We start from the raw sequence: 27,843 nt of genomic DNA, 5'->3' as shown, positions 1-27,843 counted from the left end.
TAAATTTTTAGATGCTCTAATACAGGGGTCCCCAACCCCTGGGCCGTGGACCGGTACCGGTCCGCGGCCTGTCAGGAACCGGGCCGCACAGCAGGACGTGAGCGGTGAGGAGCGAAGCTTCCTCCACTCCCTAGCGCAAGCATCACCGCCTCAGCTCCACCGCAGGTCATCGGGCATCAGACTCTCACAGAAGCGCAGGTCCCTGGGGCCGAAAAGGTTGGGGACCGCTGCTCTGATACATCGAAGAAAGTGAGGATGCCAAAGGCTCAGAAGTGTAAGCAGCCCCTGGCTGCTCTTGCACCTCGAAATCAAATAAATTCCAACAGCTGTATCCTCACATCCCACAGCTTAGATCGGCTGTGCATAATCAGATATGACTAACTGATGAGCTGTCAAAAAGGGAAGAATATGAAAACTGCATTTATCGGATGCCAGCAGAGACGTCTGCTCCCCCTCGTCCCCCGGCACCAGGGGACCTGTTTCCTTAGGAATAAAGCCCAGAGTGTCTACTCTTTCTAAAACAGCCTGCTTGAAGCCAGGGCAGGTGAAAAGAATTCCACCCATTTCTTTCTTTAAAAAAAACAAAAATCAAGGTCAAAAGGTTATTCTCTTTTACAGTCCACCTGGCTCCTGGTCAGGACGGGAGTACAAATGGAGGCCTGGCCCTCGGCCTGCTCCTCCTCCTCCCACCCATGCTCCATCCCTCACCTGGGGTGGCCTCGGGCACAGGTGTGTCAACGCCCCACCTGCAGGCCCCTTGGTTATGCCGCAGCTGAGGTGTGCAGACATGGGCAGACAGCCCTAGGAAGACAGCCAGGAGACGGGGACAGGGCGGGCCCAGGAAGTGGCTGCCTCCAGGTGCCCACAGTGTGGTCCAGGAGTCTGGCCCTGCAGATCCCTCACACAGAGAGGGCTGAGGCTGGAGGATGGCCAGAGGGCGTGTCTCTACAGTGCATGGCCCAGGGCTGGCTGCCCAGGGCTGAGGACAGTGTCGGCCTGGCCTCCTGACCAGCCCGTGGGGCCATTTCTGGCAGTCCCCATCTCCCTGGAGGCCTCACGGTTACTCTGTCATGCTAGAGGTGGCCCCACCCACGCTGGGGTAACCAGAGGGGGCAGGCGGAGAGAGAGCACCAGCCAGGTGGACAGGCTGGTGGCTGGGAAATGAAATCTGTCCCATCCCCCACCCAACCCCTTGTCCCCAGCACCTCTGAAAGGTGCAGAAAGGTCTGCATTTTAAGTCACACTGGGTACGTGGTAAGAAAGCAGGTAAGCGGAGGTCAATGAGGAATGCACGGGCCAGCCACGTGTGCACTCAGCTGTCCGCCATGTCCTCGTCTTTCCAATTTAATAAATATCTTCATTCCCTGAGTCCCTGGGAGCCATGCTTTATAATAAAAATGCAGATGCACAGGTGCCTTCCGGAACCGGTGTCCTTACAGGAGGAGCAAGGGGCCAAATATCAGATTGTAAGAAGGCACCAGGAACTCCCGAGACCCACGTGCCCCGCTCAAACCCAATTCCGGGTGCCAAGCAAAAGGGACTCAGAGCTACATGAGTGGTTTTCCCAGAAGCCTCCCCTAAACTCTTGCAAAGTAAACACAGCCACCCGCTGTATCCGCTCACCCTCAGCTCTCACTCACGTAAGACACCGCTCAGAGCCACGAGGCCCCAGCAACAGGGGACGAAAAAGGAGCTCCAGCGACAGCGCCCCGGGGTGGGCGCCCCCCGCCAGCTGCGTCTCCCCGGGGGCTGCCCGACCTTTGCTTACCTGGTTCTTCGGGGGGAGGCGGTGCGCTGACCTCCGGCTCAGGAGTGACCTCTGGGGGTGGTGGGGGCGGGGCTGGTGGAGCTTTGACTGGGGTCGTGGACTCCGGGGTCTCAAAAGCTTCTTCAGAGTCAGAACTCCTGACGGAGAGAGAGGGGGGGGGGGAGAAACAGGGGTCAGGCAGGGGCGGGGGGCGGACGCTGCTGAGTAGCACTTGCCCTCCCTCCCGACCCCCCAGGGGGCTCGGGCTTGCTGCCCACTTAAACCCTCCCAGGAGAGAGGCGAGGAAAGTCGTTTCAGAGCAAATCTCATTACCAGCTTTGTGCCCAAGTGATATATTCTTTGAACTCGACTCTACTTGAAATATGTATTTCCGGCCTTAGTGGCAAATACGGACGCAGTGGAATCTTCTGACCAACACTGGCACGTGGTCCCTGGCACCGCCTCGGGCAAACCGGTGCGGAGGCGTTCCCAGGAACACGCTTCCACGCCGTGGTCCCACACCCCGCAGAATCCCCACGCGGTGACGCTCAACCTCATGCGGCGTCTCCCCGCCCCGCCCCACCCCACCATCCTCTCCACCGCTCCCCCTTCCCAGGGCTTCTCATCCCTGGGACTACAGATTTATTCTCTCTCTTCTACTGAACTGAAAAGGCCATGACGGCAGCCGGGGAGCCACAGCACCCCTGAGCCTATGCCAGGATGCAGTGAATAAACAACTGTTGAATGAATGAATGAATGAATGAATGAATGCAGGCAGGCCAGTCAGCTGGAGCGTGTACCAGAGCGAGACGCAAAGCACAGCCCACTGACCATGACAGTGTGAAAATGGCCCTCTCCGGTCTGCAGGAAAGTCTGCTCTCTCTCAAGGAAGACTCTCCACTCAGAGAAATGGACCCAAATCCCACCCAGAGGACGTCCCACCCAGGAATAAGGGTAGGCCACCCATCAAACTAAAGCCTTGTCCTGAGATCACAAAAACCCAGAGCCGACGGCCCTTCTCCATCACACTGCTGCCACTGGGGACTCAATTTAAGACAGAGAGAATGAGGCCTCGCCAAATTGCTGAGCTGGGCATGTGTCCTTTGGCTGCAGGGCAGCTCCTCACTTGCTCAGGAGGCCCAGCTGGCCACGGTCCTGGCCCCACCTCGCTCTAAGGACACAGGAGTGCAAAAAGCATCACCCAGGCTGATTTCCATCTCTCAGAATGTTTTAAGTGGACCAAAATGCCATTTATTCATTTGTGACAAGGGAGGTAGTTATCAAGAGGGTAGATACTTGGGATTGCTGCTGGCACAAGTGACCCAGTGGGCAAATCTGGGTGAAAATGTATAATCAGGGGTGACGTGTCAGATGAGTATGGAGCATGAACTGCTCAGGCTGCTGAGCTCCCATAGAGGTCAAAGGACCGGTAACCTCTGCAGAGGCCAGCATCTTATAAAGACCACCTGCCAGCCAGCAGAGAGACCAGGAACCAATCAATTCTTCCAGTCAGCCAGGGCTGAAAAAAGGAGCCACTGGCGAGTCTGCCTTCAGAAGAAGCTGCATTGCTGTTTTTACAGCCTGTTTGTCAACGGTTCACTTCATTCATGCCAGAGGACAGCCCCCCCCGCCCCCGCCCCACTCCCACACCTCCAGGGCCCCTGGCTCCTCCAACCAGCCACAGAGCCCTCCAGGGACCCAAAGAGATGAACAGAAACATGAGAGCTGCTTGCAATGGGATCCCATGAGCCGAAGCCTGCACACGGTCAACTTTCATGAGTAAAGACTTAATTTACGCAAACTCGACAGGGGCTTACTGACTTTTCACAAACACACAATAATAAAGGGCTTAGGTTCTGTCTAGGGGGAGAATTTAAGATCCGCATGTGGATGACAACAGATCAAGGTACCTGAAGTTTCGCAGTGTGTGTACTAGTAAGAAAAAAACACGAGGAAGTTACACGACTGAACATCAAAGAGAAACGAGAGTCTGAATGAATCTGCCTGGTGAGGCCCTGGCCTCCAGCGCTGCTCGCATCAGGTGCCACACTGCACCGCCGAAACACACAGAGCCAACTTGCCTCTTTCCAGGGCTTCCTTGAAGGACCAGCAGACTGGAATCCCCACCGCTGGTCACTGCCGTCCACATCCACTGGGCCCATTCAACCGGGGCCCACATCCTCCAGGAGGTAAAAGCCATCTCTGCTGAAGAATAAGTCTCTGTCCTCCAAATTCCCCTCCTGATCCCCTTGCTGGCCTCGCTGGGATCTAAATCTCGTCAAGATGGCACAAAAAAAGTCAGCTAGCTGCACCACCAGCCACGGATGCTGCGAGAGTCTCCGGAGTCCGGCAAGAATGTACGGAGGAGAGAGAGGCTGCGAGCTCTTCCCGTGGTTCCTGCATCCCTGGGCCCTGGTGGTGTGTGGCTTTCGAGCACAAAGGGCCCCTGCTCTTTCCCGGCAGCACGAGCAGGCAACAGGGAGGGCCGGATGCTCCTGGGTTCACGCTGCTGAATTCCAATGAGGTCCCCCGGCTGCAGCCGGCCAGCCCGCACACCTGCTCGGAAGGGACCCCCATTCGCCACTGCCCTGCACGGGAGGCAGTGCGTGCGGAGGCCGAGGGCACGCCACGTCCCTTTGTGGTTCCCTGCCTGTTTACTATGAGCTATTCCGCGTCAAATGTCAGGGCTGCCAGGGGCGGCGAGAACGGCACTCACTTCCGGCGCTGCCCGCGCTGTTTTCGTATTTCCACGCCCTCTCCCAGGAGCGCGGAGCAAGTTAATTAGAGGAGGCGGATGGCAGCTTTTTTAATTAGCTCTCTTCTCCCTCTTCAGTTTCCCAGGGGGCTCAAAAACATTTCCAAGAGCAGGGATTTCTGCAGTCCACCCACAAAGAGCCTGTACATAAAATAAGGCAGCATTTCACAGTCCCGATGCATAAAAAGCAGTTCCCACCAGCTGTCTGATTTTTTTTTTCCTATAACGAAAAACTAAAGTACAAGAAATTATCCTATTAAGGCCCCGTGCGCTTTCGAAAATCAAAGAAAAGGAAACTAATTTGCCACAAAGATGAAGCAGAAAGAGAACCAGGACATGCTATGTTCTCCGTATAAGTAAAGATGCAAATACATGCAAATACGATGAAGTGCGTGTATCGCTGTAAGGTACAGTGATTGCTCTCAATGGTCAGATATGAAATATGCTGACTTTAATTCCCAGCATGAAAAGCATTCTCACCGCTATCAGATGTTAGACTCTTTGTTACGTGTCAGGCACTGGATTAAGCCCATTTTACAGATGACACAACTACAGTCTAAGAAGCCATCTGGCTGGTGAGCAGTGGGAGCTCAAATCTGAAACTGCCTGACTCTGAAATCTGAGCCTTTTTAACTATAGCAGTGGCTTCCAAACATTTTTAGCAACAGAACTATTTTTCCAAATGAATCTTACATGAACATTCCTATGCACAGAGAAAAGTAGTATTTCATTTATTTCATAAGCTCGCTTTATAATATATTCTTATTATGAAGTTTATCATTGAGAACAGTTAGGGTATTTTAATGAACTTGGGAATGTGACACTGAGGGCTGGGGATGCCAACTGCAGCATTACACCTGCTGACTTCCCTCCTGGGAGCACGTTACCAAGGAAGTCCTGATACGCACAGGTGAGTAATGCAAACAGCACCTGCTTTAAACAGCCCGCCCTCTGATCGTGGGATAGTCTTTAATAAGGCAGACAGAGCAGGAGAGCTACACCACCGTGCAAATCCAAATTAACCTATCGGCACAAGGCAATATGCTGGTGACACTGACCGCCACACTGTGGGAAGTGGTGGAAGAGAAGGAGAGATGGGAACGTGTGATTCCACGTGCGGACCGGCTGGTCAGCCACCGAAGCCCGAACCTGCCACGCCCCCCAGATGGGTGTCGGTCAAGCTTTACATTTTTTTTTTTTTCCCAAATATTTTCTTGGACTTCAGAGAAGGAACTCTGAAATCCCACCGAGCACAATTTGAAAACCACACAGTGGGGAACTGAGTCCCCCCCTTCCATGGGTGACACTCTGTGTCAAGACGGAGCGCTTTATGGAAATTGTGTCTCAAGCTTGTTAAGCTGTGGTTTTGGTTTGGTTTGGCCATGTTCATGTTTTACTTCTGTGAACTAGGACAACAAAATAGTAAGATCAGCCCCACATAGATACGTTAATGTTATGTAGTATAACATAATAAACTTAGCATAACATTTAGTATAATATATATAGTGTAATGTAGTAACGTTAGTACGATGTAATATATATGTACATACATATACATGCAAATGCATATGTGAATGTGCACACATAAATAAAACATGGGTATCTTTTAATAGAGATACTATCAATATACTTTTAAAGCGTATCATTAAATGCTTACACTTGCTCAAGTTTTACTGGAGGTAATTCAAGGGCTTGGGATAAGAAATTTCAGAAATCACAGAATTTCCCAACTTTGAAGCTGGACGAAAATTTAGAGATCATTTCTGATTCTAACACGCTCATCCCGTCTTTTTAAACGGCCGAGGACACTGAGGCTGGGCGTGCTCGAGTGACTTCCCAAGGTCACTGGCCCGTGTGTAGCAGAGCGTCCACAGAACCAGGCCTCCCTGCATACGCTGCCTCCAAGTAAAACACAGTGCCCCTCCCACCCCAGCAATACAAAGTCACCTACACTGAAATGTTACCCAGTTGGCAAGAAGCAGCTGTTCTTGCGCACTGCTAAAGGGGCGGGGCCCCTTCCACCTGCGGATCGATGTCTAGATCCCGTCCTCGGAACTGCAATTCGCAGCTCCCCACATGAAGCTGATCCTGGGGACAGAAGCTCTTGTGGTAGGACACAATGCAGACCCTCTAGAGGTGGGGGAGGGGCTTCTGGTGTTCTAAGCCCCACCTTGCAAGCTCCTCGTGGAGGGTACCCCCCACCCCCACCTGAGCAAGAAGAGCGAGTACACTGCCCATGTCAGAATGGAGGCTCTCCTCCCACCTCCCTCCCTTGAAGGTGCAACCCAGAGAAAGGCAACCGTGCTGGCCCAATGCCCTGCATCGGCCCAGAAGGCCATCTGCCATCCCTGAAGAGAGACAGACCTTCCCGAAAGGAAAGTGAGCGCTCAGCAGATCACGCGGTCTCATTCATCTCTTCACCTCACCTGAGTACGAGTTGTGAGCGGATAATTTTTGAACGAAATTCTATTCATCAAAATATCCCACTTTAGATACAGCCTTGTCAAGAAAGTCTGTCCCTGCTCTCTCTCTCTCTCTCTCTCTCTCACACACACACACACACACACACACACACACACACACACACACACGCACCTCTTCCCTCCTGCCTAAAACAAATGACCAGACAGGCGATTTTTTTCAGGCTAACTGCAATGGGTCTTTGTCTTTAACTCGCCCGTCCTGCATACAGAGAAGGAGTTTGCTCTGCAATATTATTCCTCAATATTTAGGTAAAGGATGAACATGATTTTAATACACCCAAAGGCCAAGGTCCTTCCTGGACTATTGGGTGACTGAGGAGCCCATGGTCACAGGCTGTATCTTCCATGAACAAAAGCTACTAGCTCTGGCAAGCCGGGCTGCTAGAATTTTCCAGGCTGACACCCTAGGGACAATCCAAGCAGATGATGTCACATTATCACAAGACTCCCAGCACCTAGCGTCTGTCAGGTTTACGAGGCAAGTTCCATTTTCGGATTCCAGTAGCTGTCACTTGGTGGCTACCTTGAAATGTCAGCAGGGTTCAAAGGGGCAGTGGCCATCGGCTCGCTGACCGCCTCCAGGTCAGGCTGCGCCCCCAGCGAGAGGTGGCATGAAGGAGAAAGAGCGCAGACTGCGGGGACCACAGACCTGGCAACAGCCCGCTGTGCGTGGAATACCACTGCGAGACGTGGGAACCGACTCTGGGTAACTAGAGCAAAAATGGACTGTACCGGAAGGCTACGGCGGCTGAGGGAACAGGTGTGAAGAGGTAAGGAGGCGCGTCTAATCGGGTCATCTTGGGTCATGCGCCCGTCTCTCACGGGGCATATGGGGGAGACGGAACTCCCCCAAAAGTCAGCCGGAAGGTGGGACGAACGGCAGTTACTCCACAAGCGACAAACGCCGCCCACGGAATTCCTCCCGGATTCATCCCTCGCGCAGCTGTGAGGCCTTAGACGCGTCGCCTGGCCTCCCGGGTTCTTGGACTGTTTGTCCAATAAGCAGGGATGATAACTGTGCGCATAAAGCCCCCGTTCCTGCAGGTCCCACTGTGCCCTTGGCCTCCGAGAGTCACACATTTTAAGGAAATGTCATTTGCTAGCAAACTAAGTCTTCTCTTTCGGGCAGGAAAGCGAATCCGGAGGCTACGCACAGTACGTCCTGTCCCTCCAGGCCGTCCACGGACGGAAGTGCGTCCTGGAGCACGTGAGTCTCACTGAGCTCCACTCCCTCGCTCCGTCCAGCGGTGCTCGGCCCGCAGACTCCAGGGAGGGGAGGCCACGTTTCACTCGGTGCACCGAGCACACTGAGAGGTCGCCGTTTTTCACAAACCCACACACGGCTCGCGTGTGGACTTCCACCGGCTTGCTGATACCTGAGCGGGCCAGGAAGCATCGTGAGCATCTTGTGAGACCCAAACAGCTGGGTTTTAATGTCGGCCTCGCGCCCTCTAGCAGAGAACGCTGACCTTGGGGGACGCCTTCGGTAACCCTGAAGCTGTGGCCCGCGGAGGGGGGAACATGCTTTCTGAGTGACTTTAGTTTCTGTCCTATTTCACTCATCTGAAAACGAGTTACTCCCGGAGTCAATGCTACACCACACCTCCCACGGCTGCGATCCTAATCAAAGACGCACCCTCCAGAAAACATCTTCCCCGACTCTGCTGAATAAATGACGGCCATCGTGTGTCCCCGGGAGTCCCTGTCGTGATTTTGCACATGGAAATAAAGCATGCAACCCTGAACCTGGGAGGGCTGGCCAGAAACTTTAGTAAAAAGCCTGAAGTTTAGAAGTTTAGAAGCTCGTTTTCTACCGCCATCTGCAAACAGTGCTTCTGTACGTGAAGGGGGTCTTAAATCTGTGTCCCTTCCCTTTCAACCTCTCTACATTACGTGACAGGAAGGAACGGAAAGACTTGGGAACGGTTGGCTCCCGGAGGGGAGACGTGCCATGCCACGCCCTGGGCACCGCCTGCCTCTGTCCTCAGGCCCGCCTGGATTCTCACGCTGTCCTCTCACATACGACGCTGTGACCCACTCATCAAAAACTCTGAACCGACAGTTTGAATTCGAGCACCTTCTCCGCGTATGATGCTGGAACCACACGATTCCGGTAAGTCTTGTAGAAGAAAACAGCGCAGCATTCACCGAGTCCAAAAGCGAGCATCCACAGGTGCGGGCCCCAAGCCCCCTCCCCCGGTCTCGGCCGCCTCGTCTGCGCACTGGCACGGGCAGCAGCGACGGCATCGCGGGGCCGCTCCGGGAACCGACTCGACACCTGTCAGGAGCGGGCGCGGCGCCTGGCGCTGGTAAGGCGTGCGCCCCCTCCAGTCCCTCACGCACCCCACACAGCCCAGGGCGTTGTGACTGTCCTTCACCTTGACGCCACCGGAGAAATACAAAGCACACGCCTATTTTCTTTCAAGTCCCTCAGTCAGGGGACAGCTGGACCAACGATTCACGCGTTTACGGAGCAAAGCGAAAAGAATGTGATTTTCTTGTTCTTCCCAGGCACCCAACCCCCATGACAGACACAGACACACACAGATGGGTCCTGCTAAAATGGCTGTGGGCGAGGACTTGTAAATAAGCGATAAACTTCACTCGACTGTTTACTGAATTAAGTCACAGCCACTCACAGAGACATCGCAGTCGGCAAGAAAGGGGGAGTGCTCCCATGGCTTGTCTGAGGTTCCGAGATGCACTTGGAGTTTGTCTCCCTCGTGTTCCCTGGAAGGAAGGCTTCTTGGGGACAAGCCGCGAGGAAGGAGCCAGTCGTCACGGCCACAGAGAGGCGGCTCCAGGCGGACAGAACCGCGTGCCGCGGAGCCCGGAGGTAGGCAGGAGCTGGCCGAGGGCACGGGCGTCGGGCCCCAGGGAGAGTGAAGCGGATGAGGAGGAAAAGTCTGCAGGAGGAGCTGGGGTGCCAGTGGGGGCTCTGAGTCCGGGTGAGGATTCACCCTGAGTTCGGCAGTTACAAGGTCGTCTGACCTGAGAACAGCGGTGGGGCTGGCAGTGGGCAGCGGGGGCGGGGGGGGGGGGGTCATTGCATCAGTGAGGAGATTGTAGAGTCCGGATGAAATAAGACGAACCTCGGACTTGAGCAGCAGCATCTGAGAAGGTGAGAAGTGGCCCGATCTGAGACACGTGTGGGAGGCTAAGGAGTCAGGTTGTCCGGGAGAGAGATGAGAGTCCCAGTGTGCTTTCAGAGAGTTTTGGCTGAAAGAAGCATCTATTTTTACTTGCACGATAACTGATACAAGGAGGAAAATAGTTTTTCTTGACTCTGAGAGACTCTGAATCACCTTTTCCGCCGGACAATTTAGTAACAACACAAATATCAGAGCCATGATCAGTGGTTTAAAAACGAGAAGGCTGATAAGTAACCCCAGATTTCAGTTACACATAACAAAGCTCCAGCGAACGGATAGAGTTTCCCACATGAAAAAGGGAAACCGAATCAAGGTTAAGGGGCATGGGACGGTCCCCGAACCCAATCCGAATGAAAATACTCAGATTGACCTTCTTGCCAACAAACTGCTCGATTCTATGATGAAGGAAGCAGAACAGATATAAATCTGACAATTTCGATTTGTCACCCTTTCGAGCCCTCTGACTTACAAACATGCTCGAGCCTTCTCGCTCATTTTGGCAGCAGGATGTGAAAGGCCAGCTTTTGTGATTTGTTTCTCAAATCTCTTGCATCGGAAGCTCGAAGTTTTCCATCTCCTTCAGGTTTCTAATGTTTAAAAGTCTTGCTTCTGGTTTCAGCTGGAATCTTAACGTTTAAGCTCAATTAAATAATTAGGGGCTTATCTCTTCTTTATTTGTCCCAGCTTGTTGCTGGATGGAGCATCAGGAATAAGAAAAGGATAGAACCAAGGATTTCACCTAAGTTTTAACGTATGCTGGTACTGGTAAGCACATGTGCTCTGGCACGAATGGAGAATCCAATAAGTTTTGCCCAAAACTCAAGAAAAAAAAAGCTCTGACTCTTGACATTTCCGCACTGCACTTCCTTCCACAGCCCACACCAGAGGAGGACATTTGCTTGGCTCTGGTAACAGTGACCTATCCCCAGGACCACTGAGAGAACTGGCCTACTGAAGATCGAAGTCAATGAAAATCCATCAGCCGCATCCTCATTCCACAGCCTGTAAACTGTAGTCAGTAGAAACCTTACAACAAAGACACCAGTGATGGTAAAAGAGCATTCCAGAAATATTTCCAACTATTTTTGCCAATGGATGCAAACATGCTCAGATACAGAAGAACGCTCAGACACTTCTAAGCACCGTTTCGAGACAGAGGCCCACGACTCTGGATTTCCCTCAGACACCAGTTTCATCCCACGACGTGGAAGCAATGCCTCGGCACGGAAGGGCAGGAGAGAGAGAAGGGGAGGTACGCATCACCCAGAGCAAGGGCCTCCCCGGGCACCAACCCCCGACTCGGCCGACAGCGGACGCCCGTCTGAGGGACGTCCAGACGTGAGCGCGCCCACCCCGCCACTGTGCACGCCACTCTCCTCCTCAGCTCCGTCTGGGTCCCAGACAGGAGCAAATGCGGACCTGCTCCCTGAGAGGGGGACCCACAGTAAGCACCGGGCTTGGGGGCCTCTCAAACACTGCGCCTTCGTCTCCCCGGAGAAGCCACAGTACCCTGGCTGCCCCCGGCATCTGGAGCTTTCGAGGAACCCTGGGGGAGCTGGAAGAGCCATGCCCGACGTTGGCACCCGGTCAGTCCCCCACTCCCTTCTTCCTGCAGCGGAAGGGTCCCATCTGCATGCAGTCGCACCCCGGGACAGGCCTGGGCCCCCTCTGCTCCCAGTTCCATCGTCCTTGCTGCTTAGAACCCCTTTCACCTGGGGGCCATCCGCTCCCCGGGCCGTCGTGACAATATCCGTGGCCCTGTGCACAGGCATCTCGTTGCACCTTGAATCGATCGCGTCTCCGAAGCGCGGTTGCCTTTCTCTCTGCTCCGGCCCGCTCCACGGCTCCTTCCAAAACAAGAACGCTTCTCCTGAGGTGTTCTCATTCCTGCTGCCCTGCTGTGTGCTGACTCGCCGCAGCCGATCCCACGCACATCCGGCCCTTCCGGCAGCTCTGATCGGCGCGGCCGTCTACGAGGCCACACGTGTCCAGCAAAAATAATAATCCACTTTTGTCTGCACGCACAACGGGATAGTAAGTAAAAGGACGTGTATTTCCCCTAGGGTAAGACGAGCTGTGGACACAGGGCACGTGTCACCTCGTCCCTTACGGAGCAGCCTCTTCCAAACCACGCCCCTGCTGAGCAGCCTCTCAGGCCCCAAACCGTTCTCCACGCGGGGAGGGGAAACTGGAGCTCTTTACCAAACGGGGAGACATTGTCAGGAAAGCTGATTTCCAAACAACACTAAAACAAGAAGCTAAGCTTTTACTTCGGACGAGGACCCACGCGCTAAAGGCGCGAGGCCGCCCCATCTCGCAGGCTGCGAATCTGGAAACCCGGAATGAGAGGAAGTCAACTCGTGTGGCACAGAGCGAGACAAAAGGAAACAAAGGACAGAGATGGGCTTTTCCCTGCTGGAACACAAACTCGAACCTGATCACAGGGCTCCCCTGTTAATTCCATCGAGGCCCCCGCTACTGTCCAAACTCCTGGGCAGAGGGCCTTCCAAGATCGGGCCCCCGCTCCTTCCCTGGGCCCCCCTCCCACTCCGGACCCCTGTGTGCCCAGAACCGAAGCCAGACTCCATGCCCTGCCCTGCGCCGCCGGCCCCCGGGCCCCTCCGGCCCCCTCTGCACGTGCTTTTGCCGTTCCCTCCGCCTGGTGTGCCTTCCTGCCTAGCAGATACCTGCTTGCTTGCCTTTCTAGGCTTGACAGAAGTGCTGCTTCCTCCAGGCAGCCCTCCTGTCCTGCTGTCTCCATTGCTTCACCCCCACTGAATGCTCAAATCTTCGTCCCAGTGCCCCCAACACCCCCACGTGCCTGGTTTCGGTGCCCGGTATCAGCTCCCCCAGTAGACTGTAAGCTCCCTGCAGGCTGGGGTGCACCCGCGGCATCGCCTCAGCCCCCAAGGTGCACAGGGCCGAGCCCCCAATTCTCCATGTGCAGCCACCATTCTGCTACTTTGGCCCGGTCTACCTGATGACTCAACTGCTCCGAATCGTCTAATATTTTTTACCAAAAAATTTTTATACCAAAAAAAGATTACATCTGGGTGTGGGAGAGGTGTTCTCCAGGGCCCCTAAAGTTTGGGCAGGTCATACGGTCTCCAAGAAAGCCTGTAACCAACCACCCCCACACTTCCGGGGTTCCCTTCCGCACACCGGGCCAGGCGCCTAAGCCCTGAGTCGGGAGAGGTGGGAAATTACATAAATAACATAACGTAACAACATAACATAATACAACATGACACAATATAAATATTTTGCGCACAGATTGGAAATATAACCTGTAAGTCCGGGAGAGTGAGCACAAAGAACAGAAACCGCCTTATTAAGGGAGCCCGTCCGGGCGGGCTGGCTGCTGAGGTTTAGCACCTCCTTTCCTACTCTGAGGGATTTTCTTGCTCTTAGAAACAATTCCGAGGGACAGTGATATATCCTTCTGCACAGTGTGTCAGCATTTCAGGGTTTTCTTCACCAGTTACCTAGGAATTATGCTACATTAAAAAAAAAAAAAAAAAAAAAAGCAAAGCAAAGCATAGTCCTCCCCGAATATTTTATGTATCTTTTCTTCTCCAGAGTCCCCCAAACCAGCATGCATTCTCTTCCCTGGGTGCAGAATCCTTCTGCAACAGAGGGGGGGGGGGATGGGGTTTCACGAGGCCATAACTGAGGCTCCGAAAGCCGGTGGTGCTGACGCAGGGTGAGCCGGCAACGCCATGGGCCACGGGCCCCGAGCCAGGGCCGCGGCCTCTGGCGTCTCCTGAGACGGTGTTTGCCAACCCTACACTGTTTTTCTTTTCGCGGTGGAGATGAGCTGGGTCGTGCTGATTGGGGCACCCTGTCCCCTCTTCATCGCGGGAACGGTGGGACCAGGTCACTGGGCACACCCTCGATCTCGAATGCCACCAGCTTCTCTAGTCCATGTAAAACACGCAGGTCACAGACATGGACCCGTCTCACCCGTCGGAAAGACAATGGGGAGACGGAGGGCTTCCAGTCAGGGGGAAGAACGTGTGTGCCGGGCACAGGGACGCACTCGCGCGGGGACGGCAGACCCGGGCGCGGGGGCGGGGGCGGGGGCTCAGCCCGCTGCACCTCCGCTCGGCCCCTCGCCCACTGTCCTGTGTCTGGGAGCAGGCGGCTGGTGACCACAGGGCCGAGCCTCGATCCCGTGGTGGCCCTGGAGTCTGGGGACAGCCCCGGGACCGGGCAATCGGGCTGGGTGATGAGCACTGCGCCTGGCAGAGGCGTGTGGTCCACAGAGCGGGCTCAGACGCTTTCTTCCCTCGTCCGTTACGAGACCGGCCGGACACGGGACACGAGGGGCGTGGAGAACAAACGCGCCTTCATTTCCGGAGTCCTGCTGCGCGCGCCCCCCCTGCCCGGCACTCCTCCCCGCCGACCCCACCGCTGTCTGCCGTCCAGAGCCACGTCCAGAGCCACAGGCCACGAGGCTCCTGGCGAAATGCTGCCGGAAGCTTCCGGGACGCCTGACTGCACTCCTCCCGCCCCTGTCCTGCCCTGTGCCCCGGTCTCTTCTCTCCGGCTCTGCCCTGGTACCTACAGATACTGACTACAGGTGCCAAACGCCTCAGGGGCTGACCCCGTGGACGGCTCGCCTCCCACGACACCTCCGTCAGGGCAGGTGGCACAGGCTGAGCTGCTGGAAGGCAGGCCGCGGACCAACTAAAGACCAGGGCCCGGACCGCCGCTCTCACCTCTGTCCTGTCACGTCCCCGGCCTGGCTCCAGGTCCGTGCAGACGGCACTCGAGGCTGCACACGAAACTCCCCAGCAGGTAAATGAAAGCCCGCTGGAGGCCGCAGGTTAGAGAAAGGCAGTCCCTGGGAGCCGGGAGTGAGTCACCTGTTGTAGATCAAAGGTGACTCTAAAAGCCACAAACTCTCCTGCGTTAGGTTTCACAGGCACACCCCCAAGTTTTCTTTTTTTTTGGGGGGGGGTTCCTTTTTCTAAAGCCACCTCACAATTACCCCTGGAAAAATCCTCCCTGTCAGTCATAGGAAACATTATTTCCTCTTTTCTTTAAGTCGGTTTGAATTTTTTTCACTGGCAACAGCAGGTGCCTAGCTCGGGCCACCGGCAAAGCCCTAAGGAAGAGACCTACTCAGGCAGGGACGCCACAGGGATGGCCTGACCCCTGCCCACCCCCCGCCCCCACCCGCCACACACCAGCTGCCTCTCACACACCCTCTGGGCACCTCTGCCTTTTCCTTCTCCCCCGAGAGCAGAGTGCCCTACAGACTGATGCTGAGCGGTGACTCTCTGTCCCCCAGCTCTGCCCCATGCCCTCTGGGAAACTGTCCTCAAGGCCATTTTTTTCTCTCCTGGGGCATGAAAGAAGACGACCAGTCACAGGATCCTCAAGGGTGGGCCTGGAAATTCTGCGCAGGACCTACATGTGCTCAGATGTTTTTCCTAAAGTAAAACTGGCCTCCCGCCTTCTTCCTGGAGGGAAATACTTCCAGACCCCTCCAGGCCGTTCCTCTAATGTAGAACAGTGAACTTCTTCGGCTGGCAACTTCTAACCAGGACCCTGAGGAGTGACAAAAAGGAGTCTCGCTTGGAAGCTGGAGCCCCCTGGGGTGCCGATTGCTTCTTTGAAGTCCCAGAGAGCCCCAGACCTGGTCCCCACTCAAGCCGCAGAAAACACAGCTCCTTCCCAGGTGGGCCGCCCCAAAAGAGTCGGCGGCTCTTGCGTGGGCCCCTCTGCCAGCCCGTGAGTGGAACAAGCGTTGACCCAGACGAATGGTGTGTCTTTGGCCACTTCCCACTCGGGGACAAACGGTGTCAACAGCCACCTCCCGGGAAACTGACCTCTGGAGCCTCCGAGGAGACGAGAGGAATCAGAAAAGACGACGACACTTCAGGGCGAAGACACAGGCTAAGACCCACGGGAGGACCCGGACCAAGGACCCACTACGGGTCATTTCTGTCCCCAAATGAACCATCTGCTCTATTTCCTCGGGGGAGAGGGAGTTTGCAGTCTAAGCTATTTCACTGCCCTGGGAGAACGCCTCCGATTTTAGCTTACGAAATGACGGAGTCCATATAAAAATATAATTTTCAGCAAATTGAAATTTAAAGAGAAAAGATAAAATGACTACCTGACTCACTCTGAATAATGACTAGCGGGAAGAGGCCTGGATAGTATTTGACAAATGATGTGCTTATGGGATTTAAAACAACTTTCTGTTAAGAAGAAGGCCCGTGTGTGATTTTCGGAGGTCCTGATGTTTCCAGCTCTAACAACTCAGGCTCTGAAACCCCATGAACACCTTGGTGTAAGTGAAACCGAGGTGCTGACGGCAAAGGGGCCCAGCAGCCGGCCTGGGCTGTCAGCACCCCAAGGACATACAGCTACTACCATCTGCCCCTCAGGACACAGCCTACTTCCAGCTGCCTCTTAGCAGGGCTGGAGCACACAGAACCCTGGGCAGAGGGGCGGCCCCCACCCCTGCCTCCACTCGCCCGCCCCCGCCCTCAGCCCAGGGCCAGTAGCTGCTGCTGCTTCCATTTAAGGAGAAAGCAGAAGAAACACGGAAGCAGCAGACCCAGAGGGAACGTGCTCTTCCCGGCGAGGCGTGTGGGCAGGTACAGAGCCTGCGAGAAGTCCAGCACACCAGCGCTCGCTCTGCACAGCCAGGGAGACTGTGCCCGAGGCCCGCCTTCCTAGTCTCAGAGCTCAGCAGAGCAAACGGTCCGGGAGGGGAGAAGGGGAGAGGGCAGGGCTGCGGTGTGTGAGAAGGCGCGAGGCTCCAACTGTCGCCCGAGAGACCTGCTCGTCAGCTGCAGCCTGCGATGCAGTCTTTCTTGGGAAGCTCCCAAGAGCACCTAGGCAGGGTCGGCTTCCTTTAACCAGGGGCACCAGCAACACCGGCAGGAGCCTGTGACACCACACAGTGGCAACGAGCAGGTGGAGCGCCGAAGCGGTGGCCTTGAGTCAGGCCCCAGCATCTGAATGCCCGAGATCCAGCCCAGCCTCTCCCCGCCCCTCCGAGTCCTCAACTGCAGGGCTTCAGCACAGCCCGCCCAGCATGGGGAACGTGCCTATGACCCTTCTGGCTGGTAAGACAGTCATTCACTTGTCCACACACGTGTTCAGCCAATGCACTATTTACTGAGTACCTACTACATGCCAGGCACTGTGCTAGGCGCTAGGACACAAGCAGAAACAGGCAGAATGCCCGCCTGTTGCTTACACTCCAACAATAACCGTTGAAAGAGACCAAGCAAACAATTCCAGATTGCGCTGAGCATTACGAAGAAGAACGCAAGCAAGAAAATGACCGCAACGTCCAAGACAATTGCCACTTGTCATACACGGCCGTTTTAACTAAAATTCAGCAACATTTAAAATTAGGTTTCCTGGATGCACAACCCACACTTCAAGCGCTCAACAGGCACACGTGACTAGCAGCTCCCACAATGGACGGTACAGATTAGAGAGAACCTCCCCATCCTCGCAGGAGGTTCTGCTGGCCGACGGCAAGTGCAAAGGCTCCGAGGCAGGTGAGCATTACATCTTCCAAGAACGGACAGGTACCAGTGTGGTCAGAGAGCCGCGGACGAGGGGACGAGGGGGCAGAGATGCAGGCCCCGGCCGAGGCTGCGTTTCGGACTAACAGCAATGGAAGGATCATGACCTGCACTGTTTTAGGGAAAAGGGAGGCGACGGAAAAGGAGAAGACAGCATTTAACTAAAAGGTTTCCGGCGGGAGCAGCTGGGTGGATGAGGGATCACGTGCCGAGACAGGGAACGGTGGCGGGGACCGGCTTAGTTCGCACGCACGTTGTTTTGTTTTTGAGAGGGGAAGGGTCATCGGTTCCCCTGTTTTGGAGACATTAAGCCTGAGCTCCCCTCAGAAACCCAGGAGGAGACAGGAAGGAGGCAGCTGGATTAGCACGGGGCTCAGATGAGAGCAAAAGAAAAAAGGGGGGCCGTTCTGCGTAATAAATGATACGCGTGAAAACCCCGAGCGCGGGCGAGACGACTCAGAGAAAGGTAGCAGAGAAACAAAGACGGGGGCTCAAGCCAAAGACTTGGGGTCCCACGCGTTGAGGAACGGCCGTGGGGTCGCGAGGGAAGGGGGCGCCAGCCGTGGGACCAGGGCTCCGCAGACTGCAGCCCGCCACCCACTTTTGTAAATGGAGTCTCACTAGGACACCGGTTTACTAATGGTCTGTGGCACCTTTCGTTCCCTAAAAGCAGAGTCAAGCGGTTGTGACCAAGACCGCATGGGCTCCAGAGTCTAAAACATGTGCCACCCAGGCCTTCATAGAGAAAACGCACTGCCCTCTTGGTTTGAGCCATCAGGAGCCTCAGTTTCCGTATCTATAAGATGGGGGCAGAAGCGCCTGCTTCATAGGATTGACGGACATAACATTTCTACAATGCAAAGCATCGCGGTCTACTCAGCAAGGCAGGGACGAGGGCTTTCTCCTCCCGGCGTGGACGCTGAGCATTGAGCAGCTCCCACGTGTGGGGATGCACACGGCACACACCTGCTCCCCAGAAACAACTGCTGAAGGGAATCTGTAAATATGAACAGAACCAGCGTCATGCTGGTTACTGCCTGCAGCTCAGGATGGACGTGTATGAGCAGTTCTAAGTCAGTTCTTTGTGGCCAGCCAGTCTCCCCCAGACTCCTGTCCAACCGCAAACAAAAGCATCGGTCCACGCACAATTGGTTTTCATGGAACAACTGTTTACAATACCTAAGTCCTCATCATTCATCTTAGAGGGAGCGGATGGAATTGTTCGACATCCTTTGCTTACTCTGGCACGCTGGCCGGCTCAGGCAATCCATCTGTCAAGAACAGCCAATCACATTTCGGGCTAAAGTGGTTCCTAGGCAACCAAAACTACAGACACAGAAACAGGCTTTAGACAGTAGAAAGAAACATGAGGATGGGGCAGAAGGGTCACTGGGAAAAGACTGGCCCAGAAGCCACTGACCTGCACGTAACACTTGCCCACGGTCACTCGATCAGCACCCCGGTCCCAGCTGCTCCCCCTACCGTCAGCAATGTCCCACCCCAGTGCCCCAGCAGAGATGGCAGGACCCCTTGGACAACCGGTAGCTACCTGAGCGCCTCGAATGTTCTTGCCTTCAGCCCGCCTTAGAGAAAACCTTCAGATAAGTCACGTAGAGCAGGGAGTAAAGGCCAGGATCCTCTGGACACGGGCACCTGGTCACAGGGGCCGTGTCGGACGCAGCTAGGAATGGCAGCCAAGAAAAAAGCACCTGCTATGGACTCTACGCTTGTGTCCCCTCGAAATCTGTACGTTGAAAGTCTGACCTGCAATGTAATTAGGTCACGAGAGTGGAGCCCTCCTAATGGGATGAGCAGGAAAGACCTTGTCTCTCTCCCTCTCTCTCCCCCCGCCCCCACCCCCCATGCAAGGACATAAGAAGATATGGCCACCTACACACCAGGAAGTGGGCGGTCACCAGACACCAGACCTGCCAACACAGTGACCTTGGACTTCCCAGCCTCCAGAACTATGAGAGAGAAATGTCTGTCGTTTAAGCCATGTTAAACGCTACGGTATGTTGTTAGAGCAGCCTAAACGAAGACAGCCCCCCAAATAGTCCCTTTGAGACCCGGGCAACTTCCATTCTACAGAAAACTTTATAGCTGATTCCGTATATTATTAGCACTATCATATTTGATGGGGGGGGGCGGGGGGACAGCTCTACTAATTTTGTCCAACGACGACGTCCAGTGTGAAACCTGCTTCCAGGAACCGAGCCGCTAGCTGTCTGCAGCCCACGTCCGGAACAGCGCCACCGAAGCGAAATGACTTGGCCAGGAGCTGCCTCCAGAAACAAGGCCTAAAGAGCGAGCCCTGCCAGCAGCCCCAGAGGCCCTTCCTGGCCTTCCGAGGGACCCAAACCCCGGTCACGCTCAGGCGCGGCGCCCCGACTTCTGCTGCCGGCGGGAGCATTCGCCTCCTCGCAGTCTTCACAGGTGTGGCGGCTCGCCCCTGAGAAATCCTATGCGGCAGGTGGGGCACATCGGTCACCGGAACCTCTCAGTAGCCCCCGGACCGAGAGACGGAGTCAGGAGCCACGCGTGGATGAAAGCGACCAAACCGCCACGTTCCCGCCTGCGACCTCGGACGGTCGGGGGCGCCCCTGCCCCCATGGAACCACCTCGTCCAGTGAGGTGGGGCTCCGGATTCTTCCCCGGTCCTGGCCCCTCAGCTACAACTCCGATCCCACCTGCTTCTCAAACATAAACTTCCCCGCAAACGCGCTCCGCATCCAGTGTGCTTGTCTTGGCAAATGCCCCATCCTTCTGCTATAGTCATCCAAGTGTTTAACCACTGTGTTCGGCCGGCCCTCGCTGGTCTCATCCATCACCAGGGTCTGCTGCTCCATCCTTCCTTTCTCCCGAACCCCCGGCCATCCTGTCTTGATCCGCGCGGGTCTCCAGGGGTGTGGGTTTCCCTATCTGCGGCTGCTTTGCCAGAGCCCAGAACGTGAACGCTGCCAGAGCTGAGGGAGGCTGAACTCGTCAACAGAGCAACCCCTTCTACTCAGATGACAGCGGCCCCCCCGCTGCCTCTCGGTGGCTGGGAAGCTGAGGGAGCCCCTGGAACAAGGGTCTCCACCGCCACAAGGACGAAGTACCCGACACCGCTTCGCTCAGCAGAAACTGAGCCACAGCGGGCTGTGGCGGAAGGTGGGAACAGAGGGACTAATCCACAGATGAGGCCGCATTTACTTGAGCACTTCCTGTCCCTTTCCTGCGGGTAGCTCCCATTCGCCCACGCCGAGGAGTGTATTCTGCATGGGAATGCTTCTCTGCCTGCTATGTCTCTCCTCTAGCTGGGAACAATGGCTACTGTCACTCCCAGAACTCCTTTCTCAGGCAGCAAAGCAGCAGCTCGAGAGGTGGCCAGTGGTTTCTCACGGACCAGGACAGAGAGACTGAACTAGCTCAGGGCTTCGCGAACTTTTCTTCCTATAAAGCACGTGGGCATCTTTACAAGTCACTGGCTGAAAATGATGATTCTGATTCAGCTGGTCTGGGCTGGAGCCTGAGAATCTGGGTTTCTAATCGGGGCCCCCAGGGGAAGCTGATGCTGTCTGTGGGCCACCCTGGGAGTTGCGAGGGACTGATCAGTGCTCGAACCTCCATCCCCTGTCCCAACTCCTAATCCCATATGCCTCCCAGCTGCTACTCCCCAAAGAGGAGACCCAGGACTCCCCATCTTTCTCCCTCTCTACCCTACCACACACCACGTACGGAACAGAGCTATCAGCCGGGGCTACCAAAGCTGCTGAAACGAAAGCACCCCAACCCTGAGATCTTAAGGAAGGAAATCCTAGAACTAAAAAAATAAAATAAAATTCCTACAGGCATTCCCAAATCATCGCTGTCCTCTGGTTTCACTCTAAGGCAAGGGCCCGGGCCCTCCTTATCCACCTTTCACAGGGGACCAATGGGGAAAATGAATCGTTCCCTCTGGACTGCAGCTGTCACGGGCTGCGCCTCGCAGCAGGTGTGCACGGAGCTGGTCTCCCCGTCCCCCGGCCCGGGCCGCATCGTCCTTCCTGACACAGACCACGCTACACTCTCTTGTGTATCATTCACGTGCGTGCGTTTTCAGGCGCATGGAAACACGAACTGCTCGTAAAGACTCGAGCCCGTGCGGACAAGGGGTGCTCTTTTAAGACACTTTTCTTAAACCTCCAAACTGGAAACGAGCAGGTCTGTAGTAGAACAGCAAGCCCCAGTTATTCAGAGAGCAGAAATGAGATTTTAGAGAAGAATGGTTGTGAGGAAAGGCACCGGCCTCAAGCACTTCCTCTCTCTCCAGTTTTTTAAAAACAAAAACGTTGGGGGAGGGAGGGTGGGATTTTGTGAATGAGTAAATACACTACCTTAATGAAAGTGTATTTATTTAGAGACGTTTCTGAAGTAATGCTTGCAGGGAGAGAGGCCTTCCCACGGGTACATAAGGACCAACTCAGCCCTGCAACATTTGATAAGCTCCTTCTATCACCTTGTGGCCATCAGCCTGGGGTTTTATTTAAATGCTACTACTCCCACAGGGCAGAATCTTAGGAGACTTTATCCAAAAAGGCAGTGTCCCTAACAGAACTTCTCCAAACTCAGGCTTCATCCAAAAGAATACTGTTCATTTATTAACTCCACTGGGCAAGAGGGCAAGTATGTTGAGGGCTGGTGAGCTGAATTTCCACCAGCTGAGAAGCATTATTTTCCCAAACATACGGTCACATTATCTTTCCAAAGTCTCTTGAGCTCTTTGACAGGTATGAGCCCTGATAGCTAACTAACCAGTGCCTGATTAACTGATTTCCCTTTTAGGGACTTAAAAAAAAACAACAAAAAAAAACCAGGTTGAAACGGTCCTTTTCTGCTAAGGTGTGAATCCTGCCTGATAGTACGTATTTCCACGCATCTAACAATACTACACGTGGATGACAACCAGGGCAAGCATAGGCTCACGGCGCTAAAAAAAAAAAAAAATCCTCCAAGATGCCCTGCCTCCGGCGTGTGTGATGCTCTCTGGAGCTACCGGGATGCAGACAAATGGTGAGTGCGCACCTGCTCCTGAGTGAGGTTTGCTGCTGAAGAGCCGGAGCCCTGAAAGCCATGAGGCTCAGCCTAGCATTACATCACCACGCTGAGCCAGCTCCCCATTGAAGCCCAGGCGTGGGGGGACGAGGGAGGGAGCCCCACATGGCACCTCGTCCCGACTACAGCGCGCAGCCCGGCCAGTCCCTGCTACCTTTTAATCTACACCACAAGAGCTCTCCTGAACTGACCGGTTGACCACCTCCACCTCCTCCTCACCTAAATCCCCGGAAAATGCTCTTCTCTGAAACATGTTCTTCTCTTTGGGAAAGGAGAGTCAGAGTGGACTGTGGACGCTCACTGTGCACACGAGCCTGACCAGCTGGACCACGGCCCGCCAGATCTAGTCACCAAGTCCCCCCTCCAGACATGCCTGGGTGAGTAGGTAACGGAGATGCCCGTAGAGGAACGGCGATTCTCGTGAACACCCATCCAGGGTAAAGACCATTCCTGAGCACGTTAGCTCTGTGGTTTAGAGAAAAGAGAGGATTCCTGGATCGATGCACAGTCGAATCCTGCCTTGACCAACGGACCAATGACAAAGCTGTTCCACTGGCTTTACTAAGAATAGCAAGCGGCCTTGTCCTCGACAGTGCTCGCCAGAGTGAGTACATGGATGCCTGGGCGACCCCAGCTGCATGTCCCCCGGCCATGCTGCACGCCAGCTGCCCAGCCCTGTGAGTGGCGGCCCCTGAACCTGTCTGTCTCTGGGGCCACGAGCTGCCTGCCACACTCCAGGGTTCTTCTCAAGAGGCTTTTGCAGATGCCCAGCCGTTTCCTTGCAGGAAATACCGCTGTGCGCGCGGAGGGGGGCAGGGGTGCCTAGCTAAGACGCTGGTGGCAGGAGCAGCCCCCACCCTGCACTGGACTGCTGAGCACCAGAAACGGAATTCCAGGGGATCGTTCTGCCCCTGGGAAGTGTCCTGGAGCTGCCGGATGTCCATTCCAGAGAGGAAACCAAAATGCCAGGAGCGGCCGCCAGGTAAAGCCATGCAAGGCTGCGGAGACGCGGGGCCAGCCCCAGCTCCAGGCTGCACAAGGCGCCAGGAGCCGCGACACTAACAAAGCCCAAGCAGCCGCTCCTCCCCGGGGGGAGCTCAGGGTGACCGCGGGCGCACTTACATTGCCTCGGAAGCCTCCTGGCTCAGGTCACAGGCTGGGGCTGGCGGCAGGGACTGCGACCCTCCCATCCTCGCTGCGCGCCGGCGAGCAGGCCAGCCGCGAGCAGGGCCAGCGGTCCTGGCGCGCTTCCTGCAGCCGGGAGCCCGGGGCGGGCCGGCCGGCGGCCGCGGCTGCTGCACTGCAGAGCGGAGCAGCCGCTGGCATCCGTGGTGGCGGCCGCGGCGGCAGTGAGCGGCGGCTCGGGGCCCGATCCGGAGCCCCGGGAGCGAGCTCCGCGGAAGTGCGCGCGCGAACGGGGCCGGCGCGCGCCCAACGTGTGCGCGACTGTGGCAGGCGCACGCGAGGGCGAGGGAGCGCGAGCGCCGGTGTGGTCTGAAAGGCTCGGCTCGGAGCCCGGCCCCCCCCCCCCGCCCCCGCCCCCCACAGCCCGGCTCCTGTGTGTGACATGGTGATGTCATCATCACCGAGCAGCCCCGACGCCAGCATCTTCACAAAGCTCCATCTCTGGCTCCGGAAATGGGGGGGAGGGAGAGCGAAGACCCTCCCTCTGCACCCACACCGCCTCCCCCAGCCGCGCCCCGACCGCCGGCATTGTGTGGCTTTGAAATGCAAATGTCTGCGGGCCGGGGAGCCTGGGGCCCCCGGAGGGAGGGGCGTGGCGGTCTGGCCCGGCTGACCGAGTAGTGGGGGCTCTTCTCAGGCTCACCCCGCGGATTGTCCCTCCAGGAGGAAGGAAACGAACTCTCCCGCCCCGGGGTCAGGGGCATGGCAGGCGCCTGCAGGAGGCGCAGGTAAACAGTGGAACGCGGTGGGAAACATGCAAGATGTTCACGGGCTCCCACTGCGGCCAGGTCAGTGGCCAAGCCCTGGAAACAGCTGAGGCCTGAACCAGGGGTCGCCGGGGCCACAGTGGCCCCAGGCCGGGCCTCCAAGGACACCTTTGCTCACGCAACTGGGGAGCTAAAGGGGGTTTGGGGCAAGCTGGGGAGAAAGGGGCACAGGGCCCGCTTCAGGGTCTGCAACCCCACCTCAAGCCACCAGATGGGTTCCCCACAGAGAGGGAGGCCAAGCAAGCTGAGAGACCTACCTCAGGGCCCTAATGATTCAACAGGGGTGTACCGGAAAAGGCAGCTTGTGGTCACATGCAATCAAAGGGCCCATCTCCGTGATTCTGAACACAGCCTGAGCTTGTAGGAATGTCCCTGACACCCTCCTCTCAGGGCACCCACCCCCATTCCCCTGCTGGGGCAACAAGCCGAGCTAGCCTGACACCCCCCACCCCCACCCCACCCGGCTTCTGGCTGGCTCAGACACCCTCCGGGCTTGGGCTCCTGGGCCTTCTCATGGAGGCTGGAGGACTTCATCCTCTCCTAGGTTCAGGAGGTCTGGGGCACACCTGGAAATTTGAGCATCCTCTCCCGCTTTCTGAGCTCCGAACACAGAGTCACGACCAAATTAAAGTGGATCCTCTCGTGGGGAAGTCGAAAACGTCTACATTTGCCCGACCTTCCTCCACCCTATCGTGTAGTAGGCCTGAGTGTGTCTAAACTGTGGCCAAAAGAGAAATAACATGAAAACTAAAATGCTCAAAACATTTTGAAATTTCCACCGACACACTGTTTTCCAAAGCTGTGGGCCAGGATGCCTGGACAGGTACTTCTGAGGTTATGGCTACTGTCAGGATTGTTCTAGAGCTTCAGGTGTGCCCACTCTCCTCTGCTGAATCGAAGATGAGCGTCGAACAGGAAGTCAGCAAACCGAAATGGTTTCCCAGGGCACAACACGAAATCTCCAGGAAACACTGGGAAGGTTTACTTTTGCATTTATTTGTAAATAGTTAATGACAGTGTCACTTTCGCTGGGAAGGTAACTATCAAGGGGCGGCCAGATGAGACTTCCTCCAGGGAAGCCATCACTCACCATCAGCTCTGGCTGTCATCTGGTGGCACGGATCCCATGGCCTGGTCACCCTGTCATTATTCTCGGCACCCCGAGGGTTCATTTCTCTGTCAGAAGGCAGACCTCTGGGGCCCCATGGGCGGCTGGGAGTCCAAAGCACCTTACTGAATTGAGCCGAAAATTTCAGAAGCACTCACCTAGACTTAATTTTTTTGAGAAAAGTGACCCCCTTCCCTGGGTGCCAAAGACAGGGCCCACGGCCAGGCTTGTCCCTAGGAAACTACATGGTGGGGGTGAGGGGAGGAATCACGGCTGGAACATTTTGTTCATGCAAAAGCACAGACTCTCCCTTAATAGGTAAGGGTTTGCTGCAATAACGAGCGAGGACTTTGGAATGAGATGGGAGTTCGAGTCCCGGCTCCGCCCCCGTTTGCTGTGTGAGATAACCACGTAAGCAGAATGAGCCTCTGCTTCCTGAGCCGACGGGGAGAGAAAGCATCTACTTCGCAGGGCACTGGGAAAATCAAATAACACCCGTGAAAGCCCGCGGCCAGGACCCTAATCGGCGCTCAGGCGGGACGGAGTTTCTTTCCTTCTTTGTAAGAAACGTTTTCTTCTTAGGACCACAAAGAAATAAGGAGACGCTGATGTGACGTGCTCTTGTTTAGAGTCCCTCGGACCACTCCGGAATGGCATAGTATCACTTCCTGTGGCAGGCTGGCGCCATCTCATCAATACCAAAAACAGGACCAAGAACCAGGGAAGCGACAAGTGCAGTCGGTACCACCGAAGTGGACACAGCTGAAACCCACACATCCCTAGTCTGCGCCTGTGTCCCGATGAAAGAGCCTCTCAGACCCCCGCTCAACCTCCCGGTACTTCCTTTGCCCATAATGTCAAACGAGCTGGGTCACCTAGTAATTCAGCCCGCTGTGAAACTAAAGTGTGTGTGTGTGTGTGTGTGTGGGGGGTGATGGGAGAGGAAAAGGGCCTTGCTGCGGGCTGAATGTGCCCCCCCCAATTCATATGTTGATGCCCTAACACCAGACGTGATGCTGCTGTTTGGAGGTGGGACTTTGGGGAGGTAACTACGGGTTAGCTTAGGTCACGCGGGTCCTCTCAGGAGGAGATTAATGTCCTTTTAAAGGAGAGACATGTAACACCCCTCCCTGCCATGCGAGGACACGGCAAGAAGGTGGCCATCTGCAAAGCAGGATGACGGCGCTCGCCAGGAACCCAGCCCCGCCGGTGCCCCGATCTCGGACGTCCAGCCTCTGGCCCTGGGAGAAATAAATGCTTTTGTTTGAGCCACCCAGTCCATGCCATTCTCGTTACAGCAGCCCCAGCCGGCCAAGACAGCCTGCTTAAGGTATAAGACCAAGAAAAGCAGCTAACAAAAAGGGCAAAGATAGAAAAACCATTAAAGTCGGACCGAGGGAAAGCAAAAGGAGCAGATGAGATGCACTGCCCCCCCCCACCCGTGCTAATCAGCACTGCAGATGAGACGAGGCCGCCCCACACTGTGCCTGCCTGCTGACCGCCTCCTCCCCCTCCTGCCTCCCTCTCCCCGCCCCAAATCATTCCACAAAGGTTAAATCGCGAGGGTGTACACAATGAGAAAGCACGGGCTCCTTCTAAGATTATTAACGTGGAAGCAGGTAGCACTGCAAGCACTCCCTCGTGCACTGCGACCCGCGACGGGCACCCTCTGGGGCCAGCCTTTGACCGGAGCCGAGACCACAGACTGTTCTGTCGCTCCGCCTGCTTACTGAGACCTTCGCGAAGCCAGCCGCTCCCCTCTTCATTCCTACCCCACCTCCAGCCCCCACCCTGGCCGCCTGGTGAGGGGCCGCTACAGCACTTGCTTCCTAGATCAACCGGTGACGCCCCTGCTTCTAACCATGGCCCTCACGAGACCCCGAATTCAAACAGCCCCTCTGACCACTGCACGCACATTCTAGAACCCTGAAGGTAGGCTAAGCCCACTGCCAAAGCTCCACTGAATGTCCCCAGGACACCCTAGAAACCTGGATAAATCAAGGAAGGCACC

The 27,843-nt window shown here is 55.7% G+C and overlaps 1 protein-coding gene across 7 annotated transcripts in view; it reads right to left on the bottom strand.

Annotated features, from left to right (window-relative positions):
- Positions 1 to 27,843, bottom strand: part of TACC2 (transforming acidic coiled-coil containing protein 2) — a 176,283-nt gene that overhangs the window by 42,250 nt on the left and 106,190 nt on the right. For 5 of the 7 annotated variants that reach the window (XM_016149087.2, XM_036223910.1, XM_036223909.1 and 2 more), the window contains one exon: positions 1,769 to 1,905. In XM_016149087.2, the coding sequence (XP_016004573.2) occupies positions 1,769 to 1,905 (137 nt within the window). Of the gene's footprint in view, positions 1 to 1,768; positions 1,906 to 23,894; positions 25,106 to 27,843 lie in introns of those variants that run through there. The other 2 variants (XM_036223914.1, XM_036223913.1) reach the window with 2 other exon arrangements.

The sequence above is a fragment of the Rousettus aegyptiacus genome, unplaced genomic scaffold (assembly GCF_014176215.1).
Source record: "Rousettus aegyptiacus isolate mRouAeg1 unplaced genomic scaffold, mRouAeg1.p scaffold_m13_p_6, whole genome shotgun sequence".
NCBI lineage: Eukaryota > Metazoa > Chordata > Mammalia > Chiroptera > Pteropodidae > Rousettus > Rousettus aegyptiacus.
This window is presented reverse-complemented; position numbering and strand designations above follow the sequence as displayed.